General features: G+C 42.3%; 1 protein-coding gene across 7 annotated transcripts in view; it reads left to right on the top strand.

Moving 5' to 3' along the window:
* Positions 1-11,563, top strand: part of ADGRB2 (adhesion G protein-coupled receptor B2) — a 313,970-nt gene extending 302,407 nt beyond the window's left edge. For all 7 annotated transcript variants that reach the window (XM_034413346.3, XM_060691413.2, XM_034413343.3 and 4 more), the window contains 3 exons: positions 3,847-3,951; positions 7,933-7,986; positions 9,854-11,563. In XM_034413346.3, the coding sequence (XP_034269237.2) occupies positions 3,847-3,951; positions 7,933-7,986; positions 9,854-10,036 (342 nt within the window). In that variant the 3' untranslated portion in view covers positions 10,037-11,563. The remainder of the gene's footprint in view (positions 1-3,846; positions 3,952-7,932; positions 7,987-9,853) is intronic.
* Positions 11,564-15,859: the final 4,296 nt, after the last annotated feature.

The raw sequence follows: 15,859 nt of genomic DNA, 5'->3' as shown, positions 1-15,859 counted from the left end.
CGGACTAAAACAATTATGCGTAACTGCAGATATATTCTGCAAAGTGCTAGGGTGGATTTATTTTAATCCTCTCCCTGCCAACCAAAGTTTCCAAGCTCCGCTGCCTCTTTGCCCAGTGGAAAGCAGCCCCTTCCTCCTGGGAATCCAGATTACATTCCACCACAGTGCATCTCATGATGAAGCAGAGTAGGGCAGTGGCTCTTTCATACTTGCACGGGAACTAACCATTTGGCAATTAGGGAGAAGACTAAAATGAAATGGGTTAAAAGTTAAAGGGTAGCAAAAAAACATTCTCCCCTCTGCTTGCTGGGTGTGGCTGCCTTCTAGGCAATTTGATCCATGTTGTAAGTTTAATTTTGTTCCTCAAAATGCTTTCTAGGCATTTTGATCCATGTTGTAGGTTTAATTTTGTTCCTCACTACTGCTTTCTGTATCTTACGTTGTGATATGTTACCAGTCGGCTGATCGTTATGCTTTATGATGGGTGTTACTGTTGGCAGTGTTCTGGAAGATCTGTTTATTGATTGTTGTTTATTTGTTATTTTTCTGTGCTACTGAATCCTTTCAAACTCCCTTCAACAAAAAACACAAGCACAATAAAGCATCCATGGTAAAGAATGCTCACTAAGCTCGATAATAATGCAAAACACTATATCACAAAAGCAAAATAAACCAAATGATACCGACCATGGATACACAATTCCCAAAGTACAGGTAGTACTTCAACTTGCAGTCACAATTGAGCCCAAAATTTCTGTTGCTAAGCGAGTCATTTCTTAAGTGAATTTTGTCCCATTTTTTGACCGGTCTTTCCAATATGGCCATGTAAATCACTGTAGTTGTTACATTAGTAACAGGGTTGTTAAGTGAATCTGGCTTCCCTATTGAGTTTGCTTGTCAGAGGGTCGCAAAACGGAATCACATGACTCTGGGACACTACAACCGTCATAAATATGAGTCAGTTGCCAAGAATCTGAATTTTGATCGTGTGATGCTGCAACGGTCATAAGTGTGAAAAACAGTCATAAGTCACTTTTTTTCAGTGCCGTTGTAACTTTGAACAGTCACTAAATGAACTGTCGTAAATCAAGGACTACCTGTATTGATGGAGAACAGTCCCAGAGGCCCTTTCAAAAAATTTAGTTTTCCATTTTCTGGAGGACTGTTTCCAAGGTTAAATTTCTGGTTTTAGCCTCTCACCTCATGGAATGTCCTGGGCCTCTTTGAGTTACTTGAATAGACATATTTTTTTGTGTATTAAAAGCACAGCTGCCCCAATCTCATAGGAAAAGATTTCCGAGTGGTTTATTCACACAACCTTCTGTGACCTTCAGATTTACGATCTGAAAAAGGCAAAGCACAAGAGAGAAATTTGATGGGAGACAGGAGAACAAGAACACGCTGAAGCCAATCTTTGATTCTTACAATTGCCAGTGCAATTGTAATGCACCTGAAAACTATTCTTCTCCTCCTCATCATCACAAAAGAAGACAGAAACAGTTCAAGGAGAACATACCCCAAACCACTGGTCTTTCATCTCTGCCTTTTCTGATAGAGGAAGCCTAGTCTGATCACAATGTTGGAGGAAATGCATAACAGCTCAAGGATGTGTTTGCCTTCACATCGCAGTCTTCTCACAAGTCAGAACCTCTAAAGATCTATCAAATCTTTAGAGGTTCAGATCTCATTTGACCAAAATTTTAAGAAGCTCAAGAGGTTGCAGGGGATGCTCCCAGGGGATGATCTCTTTCTCAAATTCCCGGCAGATTGTTTCTGCCTTCTGCCAAGATACTCTCAGAACTAGTCAATTGTGTATTTTATTTTTTTAAAAAAAATCCCTTTGGAAAATTAGGCAGTCCTGTTTTGCTTCCTAGTTACTGTCCAATTATTTTCTGCTTGTGCAACATTGTTGTTGGGAATTCACAACACAATAGTCTTTTAAAGTTGTCCTGGGTTGGTTACTCCCAGAAATAATAAGCAAAGGCTGCCATAATCCATGAGGGTTCTTTAAACAACTTACTAACAAATTTACTAACAAAAAAAAAAAATCATCTCCAGCCACCAGCTGGCAAGAGGAAAAAGCTCTCCACCCCAACTCCAGATGTTGTTTGTCTTAAAAAAATAAAAAGCTTGACATGAAAGAACATGTAGAGTAAGGAAAAGTCATGAATGAACTAAAGGGTAGGAAGGTAAGCAAAAGGATTAAAATTAAGGGACTTGGTGCACTGATGAGGTTACCAAGTTACCATGAAACCTTTATAAGAAAAGTGTCTCTGGAGATTCTTAGTCATCCAGGTCATGGTTGTCCCAAAGGTGCTTTTTTCAAGAGGCAACTGGACTTCCTTGTTTTTTCTTTGAAGACATTTCACTTCTCATCTAAAGAAGCTTCTTCAACTCTGACTGGATGGTGGGGAATGGACAGCTGGTCATTTGCGTTCTTTTAGAGCAGGCCTGTCAAACTGGCGGCCCACAGGCTGGATGCATCACAGGCAGGCCACACCCACCCCAGCTCTGCAAAAGCAAAAAACGTCACGATATGTCACATGACACAATCAAGTTTGACACCCTTATTTTAGAGAGTCATTGAGGCCACCTGGAGATTTATCTCTATCATTGTAAAAGACGAAGGCCACTCAATGTCAACTTGCAAAGCTTTCAAGTTGCCATAAGCAGGAGGGAGGGAGAACTGATAGAGCTGATTGACTTCCCTAACTGAAGCTACATTCCATACATGCTTTCTTTCCGCAATCAGAAGAAGGGTGTTGGATTTCACAGGCAGCCAAAGTGGTTAATTGGAGAATGTGATTTATGACATGGCCAGGGAGGAGGGGAGAGACAAGGTCATAGGGGAACGTAAATCTACGTGGGATTAGTTCTAACTGCATCCGAACATTGCCGAAATGGTGCTCCTAATAAATGACTGTATTTCTTTTGAAGTTTGGCTCATGGCTCATGAATTAATTAGGGCATCTTTCGGAAACTTCACACTCTTTTGAAGACAGCAAAGTCCAGATTTTGGACAGAGAGGACCGCTGGTTTGAAAGAAGGGACGAAGAGGCCAACTATGTCAAAATTGAACAGCCCTCTCTTAACAGAGGGAGGGATGCAACATCATCAATCTCCAGTCTACATCACAGTCCTTTCAGCAGTTCCAAGAAGGCTCCACACCCATTTGCACTACTCAGGTGACCCTGAGGACACAGATAAACCTCCTAGCGGCCTCAACGACTCTCTAAAAGGATGCAAATGACCAGCTGTCTGCAAGGATTATAAATCCTTCCATTCCCCACCATCCAGTCAGGGCTGAAGAAGCTTCTTGGATGAGAAGCAAAATGTCTTCAAAGAAAATCAAGAAAGTCCACTTGTCTCTTGAAAAAGCACCTTTAGGGCTCTACAAGAAAACAACCAAGCTCAGAGAGCACCAAGGACCCCACAATTCAACCCTAAGCTACAAATATTCTCTTCTATCAGTACTTTGAAGTTGTTTGCCCATCATAAGTGCTCATGCCCATTTTTCGTAGGCATCCTGCAGCAGAGAACAGGGAAGCATACAATGGGAGCTTTCTTGATACCCTCTTGAAGTTTAGCTCAGCCATCAGAAAGTTTTGACCTAGTGTCGACATCCAGCATAACAATCTGAACCTCCCCTTGCTTAGAAAGATGATGGCTAAGCTAAGCCTCAAGAAGTTATCAAGAAAGTTCCTGTATTTGATTCTTTTTTCATTAGCCACACATTTTGGGTGAGAAGATGTGAGGGATAGAGCTCTTCAAGCCAAACAGTGACCTCTCTTTTCTCTTCTCTCTCCCTCATTTCATCTCGGGGATTATTGCTGTGAACATTTGCAGAAAGTTATGCACACAAAGAAACGCCATTCAGAACTCTACCATGAGTTGAATCAGAAATTCCACACTTTGGATCGGTATCGTGCTCCAGCCACTAATGCTTCAAAGGTAAGGATGGGAAGACAGGAATAAAAGGCAAATCCGCAATGAGGTAAGGCTCAAAAAAGCTGCAGGCTTAGAAGCAGGTTTGACACCTTTGAAAAAGTCTAGGAAGGGAGCACTTACCGTATTTTTCGGAGTATGAGACGCACCTGAGTATAAGACGCACCTTAGTTTTTGGGGAGGAAAATAAGAAAAAAGCTGATTGGTGGGTGGATCGGCCTCTCTGAATACCCCCAATCAGCTGTTCCCAGAGATGAATTTAACAACAGGTTCATTGGTTGTGAGCTCTGTGCCTTGCTTTTCTTTGCTTTTTTTTTTCTGCCTCTGAAACTTCTGAAACTCCGTTTCAGAAAAAAACTTTTTTTCCTGCCTCTGAAAGCCTCTGAAACAGCTTCAGAAAAAAAGCCTCTGAAGCTCTGTTTGGAGGCTTTTCTTTTTCTGAAGCTCTGTTTGGGGCTTCTTTTCTGAAGCTTCATTTCTGATGCTTTTTTCAGCCTCTGAAACCTCTGTTTGAGAAGCTGGGCGGGGCTACATTCAGAGTATAAGACACACCCAGATTTTTACCCTCTTTTTTGGGGGGGAAAGGTTCTTCTTATACTCCAAAAAATATGGTAGCTGACCGAGCTCAACCCTTGGCTCAGTGCAGGAGTCCAAATGAGAGTATTCCTAATAGTATAGATTTCTTGACCACAGGGCAAGAGACATAGATGCTTAGTCACTATTAATGCAAGAGAAAAATGGCTGACTAGCCTCTTCCTGAACCCATCCAAGCTATGAAACTTTTCATCATCTCAGTATAGATAATCCTTGACCCTGGGATGCGGCAAGCATCATATGCTGATGGTTCTCAAGCACCCACATTTTGGTCATGTGACCATGGGGATGCTGCAATGATTTTTAAGTGTGAGGACTAGTTGCAAGTCACTATTGCCATTGTAACTTTGAATGGTTGCTAAATAAATGGTTGTATGTTGAGGACTACTTTTAATACCTTTATGTGTAGACCTCAACGCGGAGGAAATAATGTAATTGATACAAAGCATTCAGTTTAAGGGGTTGATTGGCATTCTATTTTCCAAGCTCCTTACATGTACAAATGCACACCACCAAAAAACAACAACCCAGATTGCGTTATATCTATTAATCATGACGAAGAATCATTGCCAAGATAGCACCTCCATGCTGAAAGATGCCCAGCCTCTAGATCAAAGGTTTCCAACCTTAGCAAATAAGACCTGTGGATTTTATGCTTCCTGGGAAATTCTGGGAATTGAAGTCCACAAGTCGTAAAGTTGCCAAGGTTGAACATCCCGATCTAGATATTCCCTTGTGATTGAAGAACTGCAACTGACCAAACTCAAGTGTTTGATTGAAGTCTCACAACCTTTCCATAACTTATGGGCCCTTCTACTAAAGCTCTTCTCTCAGGCCAAGTGTCTAGAATTTACACAACCAGTAGTATAAATGGTTGGATTTCTTGATTTTTTTTTTAAACAAATGAGTGAATTACTTTGTTAAAGAATGATTTTAAGATGCATTTAATAATAATAAAAAAGATTATCTTTGAAGTGTCTTGGCTATCTCAAGAATGTATTGTAAGTGCTGGATTTCAGCATCAATATGCTGAGAGTGTAAAATAAAAGAAGGGACAAATAGTTTTGGTTTGCTCCAGAATGCAGTTTTTTGGTTCAATAACAATAAGTAAGCTAATAAAGGAAAAGAAATAAGGTTTACTAATGTGATATTGACTTATATATCAAATATTATAGTTTACTGATGTATGAAGAACTTGGGATTTATTGGACATGGGCTATAACTAAAAATTAGTTAACTTTAATGGAAAACTCCACCTGATTTTAATATTTAGATTGACAAATTGTGTTCAGTCTACCACTACATTCTGATCACTACAATACAAAAAAAGATGCTGAAACTATAGAAAGACTGCAGAGAAGAATAACAAAGTGGATAGGCAATCTGGATGCTAAATCATATGATGAACAGTTAAGGGAACTAGGTATGTTTAGTCTAATGAAGAGAAGGACTAGGGATGACATGATAGCAATCTTCGAGTACCGTATTTTTCAGAGTATAAGATGCACCTTAGTTTTTGGGGAGGAAAATAAGAAAAAAGCTGATTGGCAGGTGGATCAACCTCCCGGAATACCCCCAATCAGCTGTTCCCAGAGGTGAATTTTAGCAACAGGTTCGTTGGTTGTGAGCATTGTGCCTTGCTTTTTTTTGCTTTTTTTTCTGCCTCTGAAACTTCTGAAACTCTGTTTCAGAAAAAACTTTTTTTCCTGCCTCTGAAAGCCTCTGAAACAGCTTCAGAAAAGAAGCCTCTGAAGCTCTGTTTGGAGGCTTCTTTTCTGAAGCTTCTTTTCTGATGCTTTTTTCAGCCACTGAAACCTCTGTTTGAGAAGCTGGGCGGGGCTACATTCGGAATATAAAACACACTCAGATTTTCACCCTCTTTTTTGGGGGAAAAAGGTGCGTCTTAATACTCTGAAAAATACGGTACTTCAGGGGCTGTCACCAGAAGAGGGGTAAACCTATTCTCCAAAGCATCTGAGAGCAGGAGAAGAAGTAACAGATGGAACAGTCTTAAATAGAGATCCAAATTAGAATTAAGGGGAACAAATTCCTGACAATGAGAACAATTAATGAGTGGAGCATGCCTCCAGAAATTCTGGATGCTTCATCACTGGAGGTTTTTAAGAAGAGACTGGAATTAGTCTGGAATGGTATAGGATCTCCAGTTCAAGCAGGGGATTGGACTAGAAGACCTCCAAGGTCCTTTTCAATCTGTTCTTCTATGTTCTATGAATTTGTATGACACTGACATACAGGAAAGATTATCAGGTAGTCCTCAGCTTAGAAAAGAATAGAATAGAATTCTTTATTGGCCAAGTGTAATTGGACACACAAGGAATTTGTCTTGGTGCATATGCTCTCAGTGTACATAAAAGAAAAGATATGTTCATCAAGAATCATAAGGTACAACACTTAATGATAGTCATAGGGAACAAATAAGCAATCAAATCATATAAATCGTAAGGATACAAGCAACAAAATTACAGTCATACAGTCATAAGTGGTGCATAACAGTTCATTTAGTGACCATTCGAAGTTACGATGGCTTATGACCACTTTTCACTCTTATGACTGTTGCTGCATCCTCATGGTCATGTGATTTATTTTTGGATGCTTTACGACTGACTCACAGTGATGACGGTTGCAGTGGCCTGAATCATGTGATTCTGTTTTGCGACCTTCTAACGATGGGTCAATGGGGAAGCCAGAGTCACTTAATAACCCTGTTGCTAATTTAAGAACTGCAGTGATTCACTTAACAAATGTAGCAAGAGAAGTCATAAAATAAAGCAAAACCCGTAAGCTCAGAAGACAAAACCTCTGGTCCTGGTGACTGACCCAGACTGGATCCTGCAAATTTCTCACGTAACAACATACATTGTGGTAGTAAATTGAGGACTACCTGTAGATTAAAAACAAACTGATTGCATCCACACCCACAGATATACATTATATTTATGTGACAAGGGAATCGGACTTTTACTGCAAGAAATGTCTAACTTTGTGTGACTTTGGCTGAATTCAGGGGTGAAATCCAGCAGATTCTGATAGGTTCTGGAGAACCGGTAGTGGAAATTTTGAGCAGTTCAGAGGACCGGTAGTGGAAATTTTGAGTCATTTGGAGAACCGGCAAATACCACCTCTGGCTGGCCCCAGAGTGGGGTGGGAATGGAGATTTTGCAATATCCTTCCCCCAGGAGTAGGCTGGGAATGGGGATTTTGCAGTATCCTTCCCGTGCCACGCCCACCAAGCCACACCACGCCCACCAAGCCACACCCACAGAACCGGAAGTAAAAAAATTTGGATTTCACCACTGGCTGAATTCATCATGAGGTGGAATGAAATGGGGTAGACCTTAACACTAAATACTCATTTGGGCTCTTTTCATGCAGAGAGAAAAGCGATGGAGTGTCTCTTCAGGAAGTGGCGAAAAGAATATGACCAGCGTAAGTATTCTTTGAAGAGCCAGAAAAGACATTTGCACCACGCAAGAGGAGATAGAAACATCCTGAAGTCAAACTCAATTCCCGCCTGCTTCAGCCAGGCACTTTTCTTGGCAGTAGGACAAAAGTAATTAGCAATTTGCCTGGCAGGCTTTTTTTTTCCACACATGGCTTCCCTACTATAAAGATTTTCACTACACTTCGCTTCATGTAATGAGGGAAGCCATCCATAGAGCTTTTCCCATAAACCGTAGTTCAATGTATCTTGAATTGTGGAGTCCTTGGTGCTCTCTCAGCTACTCAACTAGGTTACATCTTCAGTACTAGTGAGTGTGGTATTTGTTCCCTGTTTATATACAATAGTTTGGCCTGCTCGTCTTGGTGAGGGTGTGGCTTTCTCCTCAGCAGTTTCTTGATTAAGGTATTGTTTTCTTTTTGTTTGCCTGGTGTTAATCCCTGCTTCTCTGAATGTGTGGAGTCCTTGGGGCTTTCCAAGCTTGGTTGTCTGCTTGCAAATATTTAATTACACAATTATATCACTTCGCTTCTTGATTATATATAGTGGGGTTTGCTCCCTGTTTATATATAGTAGCTTGCCTGACAAAATCAATCTGGGTGTGTGTTTTCTCCTTGATAGTACTTTGATTAAGGTATTGTTTTCTGATTTCTGCTGCAGAGAGCATATTCTGGTCTTTTCATTTCCTTCTCAGTTTTATTACTGTCTCTTCTGAATGATGTGTAAATGTGGTTTATCTCTATGTGTCTACTGATGGCTGACTTGTCTGAATTGCAAACTCCAGAAATTCCCAGCAGTTTTGGATTTAGCTTGCTGTAGGATAAGTAGCAATTAACACCAGATAAACAATTAAGGAGAAAAACCACACCCCCACCAATACTGGCAGGGCAAGCTACTAGCGAGCAAACTCCTCACTCATGAACAGTGATAATGATACCTAGTTGGATAATGAAATATCTGCATGCAAACAACTAATCTCAGAGAGCACCAAGAAATCCACCAGTCAATCCTGAGCTACATATATTCTCTTCTATTGAAATCTGTTTTTGTAAGACTTTATTAAATTTCAACAAAAAATAAAATATAAGGAAACAGAAGAAAAATAGAAAAAGAAAAGATCAGAAAAAGAGCAAAACCAGCAGTGCAGGAAAGAAAAAGAAAGAGAGAGAAAAGAAAGAAAGAAAAGGAAGGAAGGAAGGAAAGGAAGGAAGGAAGGAAGGAAGAAAGAAAGAAAGAAAGAAAGAAAGAAAGAAAGAAAGAAAGAAAGAAAGAAAGAAAGAAAGAAAGAAAGAAAGAAAGAAAGAAAGAAAGAAAAAGAAAAGATAAGATTCCAACTTTCTTGGGTAGAGATTACATTAACCTCTGTAATTTTACTATAAAGTTAATGATAATATACCATATTTCTACTGTGTTTCCCCGAAAATAAGACCGTGTCTTATATTTTTTTGAACCCTGAAATAAGCGCTCGGTCTTATTGCCATGCGCTCAAAAGCCCGATTGGGCTTATTATCAGGGGAGGTCTTATTTTGGGGAAAACAGGGTATAATCATAAACATTATAATTATCAAATCCCCAAATTAAAATTTCACTTCTTTCAGAATCAAGCAGAAAGTCCAATAGAGGTTTCCAAGCAAAAGCAAATCTAGGCAAAGTATTGTTTAATAAAAGCAATCAATTTCCACCATTCTTCTACTACAATCTTGAATTGTATGAACCCAGCTCTATCTGAAGATAGAGTATAATGAATGTGGGGAGGTTTTGGCCAAAGAGCACTGGGCACCTTCAATTGGACCTCTGTGGGCCATAGATGATATTGTTCCCACCCTGAGTCTCCTTCCTCTTCTCCTTCTTCAGCAAGAGGTCACCAGCCCAGAGAGCCAGCAACAGAAGCAAAAGTCTTGGAGTACCTTCAAGGCCATGACGCTGAGCTCCCTGCCCTCCAAGCCACGAGAAAAGCTCGAACTGCACTCAGCCGACTGGGAAAAGCATTGCATGAGCCTGGATCTGTCAGAGGGCGACTTCCAAACAGAAGTGTGAGCCTCATGGACTCTGTGACTTAGCAGCCTATAAATATATATAAATATAAATATATATATATATTTTTCACACTGACACTTTGGAAAAATCAAGCAAATCAGGACAGACAAGAGTTTCTTCCCCTTCTGATGTTTTTCTGGGGAGACTTTTTTTAAAACTCAGCCCTCTCTTTAGACACACCTCAAGGAGGAAGGCGAGGAGCACCACAAATGCTGGGCCACTTCCCCAGCTGCCAAGCAGGTGCAGCCATGCTCACCTTCCCACACACCTTTCTCTGCTCCCCTTGCAGATCCTAGGGGGACATATTCCTTTCTGCATCACTACGTCCCCTACCTCCCTCCCCCCCTCACTCTTCCAATTTCCCCACTGTGGTTCACTTCTGGGACACAAAACCCAATCGTATTCAGGGGGCTCCATTTGCCCCTCCCACAGGGCAAGGGGGGTAGCAAGAGATCCTGCCCTTTTTAGGGGCTAGAGAACCTTCCTTCCTTCCTTCCTTCCTTCCTTCCTTCCTTCCTTCCTTCCTTCCTTCCTTCCTTCCATCCATCCATCCATCCATCCATCTTCCTTCTATTCCTTCCTTCCTTCCTTCCATCCATCCATCCATCCTTTTAATTCTTTCATCTTTCTTTTCCTTCCTTGCTTCCTCCCACCCTCCATTCCTCTTCCCTCCCTCCCTCTTTTGTTTCTTCCTTTTTTCCTTCCTTCCTTCCATCCATTCAGCAATCCCATCCATCCTTTTCATTCTTTCACCTGTTTCTTTTCCTTTCTTCCATCCTCTCACCCTCCCTCCCTCTTCCCTCCCTCCCTCTTTTGTTCCTTACTTCCTTCCTCTCACCCTCCCTCCCTCTTCCCTCCCTCCTTCTTTTGTTTCTTCCTTCCTTTCCTTCCTTCTGTTCCTTCCTTCCTTCCATCCATTCAGCAATCCCATCCATCCTTTTCATTCTTTCACCTGTTTCTTTTCCTTTCTTCCATCCTCTCACCCTCCCTCCCTCTTCCCTCCCTCCCTCTTTTGTTCCTTACTTCCTTCCTCTCACCCTCCCTCCCTCTTCCCTCCCTCCCTCTTTTGTTTCTTTCTTCCTTCCTTTCCTTCCTTCTGTTCCTTCCTTCCTTCCTTCCTTCCTTCCTTCCTTCCTTCCTTCCTTCCTTCCTTCCTTCCTTCCTTCCTTCCTTTCCTTCTTTCTTTTTCACTTTTGTTTGTTTTTTTTAAAATCCGGGTATTTCCTTACACCATGCACTGTGTGCCCTAACAGCATTCTGGGATAAAAGTCACCACCAGACATTTCCTCTCTTTCCCAATTGCAAATCTCACTTAGGGAATAGAAGCAGGAAAGAAAACCTTACTACTTTCTCAATTCACACCCCCACCCACCCACCCACCCACCCGTGTGCACACACAACTGTCTTCCCACCTGTTTCTCCCTACCGAAGTCCTCTCTGTTCATCCGCAACCCTACTTCCTATATATCCCTGGCCAGGCGGGTGCTGTATTTGTTGGAAATAAAAAAAGGGAAAAAAATCACTCAATGAATTGTCTGCTACTATTGTCGTCTTTGAATTAATGAGAGTCACTACAGTAAAGAAACCATACCTGTACAACATGAAATATAAATTCAAGAATGTGTGCCTTTTAAAAATGTAGTAAGTCTTCCATTCATCCTGGAGAAAAATCAGTATTTTTCAACCTTGGCAACTTTAAAATGTGCGGACTTCAATTCCCAGAATTCCCCATCCAGCATGGGGAATTCTGGGAGTTGAAGTCTATACCTTTTATTAAAATTGCCAGTGTTGAGAAAGAGTGATCTGGTGGTCACTAACAGTTGATGCCAACTTGAATTCTGAATTCTTTTTATAGCATGAGGTATATTTTGAGGGAAATCAAATGGTAAACTTCAACTATTTGGATAAAATTGATCCAAGTTGGACAAGAAAATGTAACTTTTTTTATAATGTAGGATCTTTTTCCTTGGAGAACTTGAAGCTTGGAAATGTTCTTTGAACCCCAAGATCAATCAACAAGGTTCAAAAGAAGTTTCAAATAATTTTAGAGAGGGGCACTTAGCTGTTGTGATCCGCCAGCAGCCTGCAGAGATGGCAGCAGAGTCGGACAGTGCGGATGTTGGGGAGGAACATGGGCCAGTCCTGGAGTTTGGGGAAGGCTTGGACGAGGGCTCTGCGTCGGAGGCAGAGATGGGGCCAGGGCCATCTGGGAGTTATGTGTGGACTCCGGAGCCCCCAGAGTCGGACAGCAGAGAGGCAGAGGAACAGGAGGAGCCTGTTCCTAGTGCGCACATGTGCAGAGCTCCCAGAAGGCAAGAGCAGCTAAAGCAAAAGGGACAACTCGGGAATAAGGCCAGAAGATGATTGGCCCCTCCCATAAGGCTTAAAAGAGAAACAAAGACACTTGGGCTTTTTGCAGGAAAGCAATGTTGCTAACTCTGTTTCCAGTCGGCAGTTTGTTTCTGAACTTCATGGGGCTTTGCCAGGTAAGGCCTTTGGCAGGGTGTCAAAGAAGATAAAGGTTGGTGATTATGCCGAAGGACTTCTTCCGAAGGACTTGTTTTGCAACTAATTGTGACTCAGCTGGAAATGAACGTAATTTTCAGCTATTACAATAAAATAGGTTTGTTTGGGACTAATTGTGTATTGTAAGGACTCAATAAGCCTAGGTTACAACATTAGCCATCTTTAGGCCTGCCACTCTCCCCCCTCCCCCAATATATTCCAAAGACCCCATCTTGTGAAATGGACAATGTATTGTCAAGTAGCCTGAGAACAAGGTAGAAAAACAGAAGCCTTTTTTTGCAGGGGAAGAAAATACAGGAAATCCTCGACTTACGACCACAGTTGAGCCCAAAGTTTATGTTGCTCTAAGTGAGAAATTTGCTAAGTGAATTTTGCCCGCTTTTTCTTGCCTCCTTTGTTAAGTGAATCACTGCAGTTGTTATAGTAGTAATAATTTCCCCATTCACTTTGTTGGTCAGAAGGTTGCAAAAGGCCCCGGAATACTGCAATCGTCATAAATGTGAGTCAGTTATCAAGCATCCGAAGGTAAATCAGGTGACCATGATGGGGGGATGGTGTAATGACCACAAGTGTGAAAAATGGCCGTGTCTCTTTTTTTCAGTGCCGTGGTAACTTTGAATGGTCACTGAGTGAATTATTGTAAGCCTGTAATAAGGTCGGTTTTAGCATGGAGTGAGCCGGATGACATTTTGCAGGGAAAAAAGGGGGTTTCATTTATTTTCTGTTCAGCTTAGGAACATTTCTATTTGAGGGACAGGACTACAGGTCTCTCTACACTTTGCAAGTTCAGCTGACGCACATCTCTGTGGCAGCTACGGCACCTTAGTTGCTGGAATTTTCTGCCTGTCAGTATTCCCAAAGTAGAAGTTAGCACAATCTGTGATGGTTTACTCAGCACTAAACCCCCACTAGACCCAGTGGAATTTAATTGTAGAGCTGGCCAAGCATGTAAGGAGCCCTGCTCAAATTGTTGCAAGCGTATGGAAGAAGGCACTCCACCTCTCTTCTGCTGACACCCTCAAATCCCGCTTCAACCCACCACCTTGTTCTTTTCTTCTGCAGAGGAGAATATATTAACCTTGGAAAGATCAGTCACCGTGTACAATTGATGTTACAGGGGAAGTCTACAGGGCTCCCTTCTTTCCTGGCGAGTGTTAGTCTTAGAAGGGTCTCTTATCCTCCTAGTTGGAGGTGGACTCCAAAGCCCATGATCCAAGGAGAAAGAAGACACCAAGCCTCCCTTATCATCTAGCTGGGGAAAATAAGCAGCTACCTATCTCTCCATCACCTCCCTTCACTTTACAGAGCCATAAAAAAGGGGCTGTGGGTACCAGCAGCTTTGGCCTTCAGACGGGGCCATCATTGGTGTGTGTATTTGTGTGTGTGTGTGTCAACAAAGTCAGTGTGGAAGCTACAACCAAATGGCTGCCATCTTTTTTGTCTCCCCCCCCCCACCCAGTGGTGGGATTCAGCCAGTTCGCACCACTTCGGGAGAACCGGTTGTTAACTTTCTGAGCAGTTTGGCAAACTGGTTGTTGGAAGAAATCATTAGGGCAGAGAACCGGTTGTTAAATTACTTGAATCCCACCACTACCCCCACCACCCAGGACGCCCCTGTCTATAGCTGATCTAGTCATATCTTGAGAAGAAACAGTGCCGTTTTAGCTGTTTCATTGAAACTGGACTGTTCCTCTGCTTACAAATTCATGTTTGGGGGTTGAGAGAACTGAATGGATAATTGGACTAACTTCTCCAAGGAAGGGGTCATTGCCCCCTGTTCGGACCAGTTTGGCTGAACTGGTAGCAATGGCGGCCAGTGGTTCGGAGAACCGGTAGTGACGGCAGCGCGAGGCTCCGCCCACTCACCCGGTCTTCATTACTTCTTGGTTTTAAACCAGGAAGTAACCTATTTCTTATCTTCTGTGCATGCACAGAAGGGTTTGCTCATGCGCAGAGGGTCCATGGTACGTGCACTTCCAAACCGGTAGGGAAGGTAAGTAGATTTCACCCCTGGTCATTGTCCATGGATTTCTGAAGCATAGTAGCATCAAGTCTGCTGGGAAGAGTTCCTGCTGAGATCTTCTCTAAGGAGGGAATGGAAGTAGAGGACACCAAAGAGGCTGCAGATCACAAGACAAAATGTTTACCTGTTCCCCCTTGGCCACAAAATAAGTACAAGAAACATATTCTACTTATTCCTGGGGAGAAATGGTAAAAGCTAATTCTTTTTCATGCAACTGAATGTGAACTGATATGGGGAAAAATGCAAGAGACTGTATGACTTATTTACTGTATTATGTATTTACTCAATTTGCATGTCTGGCCAAGAATGTTCTGGATGACAAGCAAACGAAGTGGGGCAAAACCAAACCTTTCCATTAAAACCAAACCAAAATAAAACAAGTCAATAGAATCTCTGCAACCACCAATCCTACATAACTCATATTAGGAGGAATGCCAGGTCTGTACAGTCTTCCAAAAGACCAGTAGAGTTGGGGATGTCAGGATCTTTGGAGAAGCGAAAGGCTCTTCTATCAGACAGGCATTATGACAAACAAGGTTTGTTTCCTGGACCCATCAGGTGACATTGTCTTGCTAAGGGTGCCTGGAAAGAACATGCCCAGTCTGTCAGATCTGATGGAGTAGGCAGAAATCACTGTGGGTGGTAGTCCCACAAATAACCATCTAGGGCTGGGGTCAGCAACCTGCGGCTCTGGAGCCGCATGTGGCTCTTTCATCCCTCTGCTGCAGCTCCCTGTCGCCAGTCAGCTCCACAATTGATAGTGATTTCAGTTAGGATAGGTAGAGGAAAAAGGATGCCGCATTAGGAGGAGACACTATGGTGGGGGAACCGGACTTCCGGTTGGCTCCAGAATTGAACAGGGGGCTTCCGGTTAAGGCCTTTGTGACTCTTTGAGTGTTTAAGGTTGCCGACCCCTGATCTAGGGCTTTAAAACTGACAATCCGCACCTTGAATTGCAGACAAAAGTCTATAGGAAGCTAGTGCAGTTCCTATGATGGTGGTTACTTACCACGATGCATCCAAAAACAGTGCCTGCTGCTGCATTTTTAGCCAGCTACAGCTTCTCTGTGTGCTCCACGGATAGTCCCACATAGATTGCATTGCAATACTCCAATTCAGAGGTACTGAGGCACGAACAACTAAGAGCAGGACCTCCTGATCCAGAAATAGATGCAGTTGGCACACAAGGTATATTTCTGTGAAAGATCTCTGGGCCACAGCTGCCACCCGCTTCTTGAAGAGCTCTAAATCCAGGAGAACTCCAGGATTTCACG

The sequence above is a fragment of the Pantherophis guttatus genome, chromosome 10, assembly GCF_059756535.1.
Source record: "Pantherophis guttatus breed Tessera chromosome 10, ASM5975653v1, whole genome shotgun sequence".
In the NCBI taxonomy this organism is placed as follows: Eukaryota; Metazoa; Chordata; class Lepidosauria; order Squamata; family Colubridae; genus Pantherophis; species Pantherophis guttatus.
This window is presented reverse-complemented; position numbering and strand designations above follow the sequence as displayed.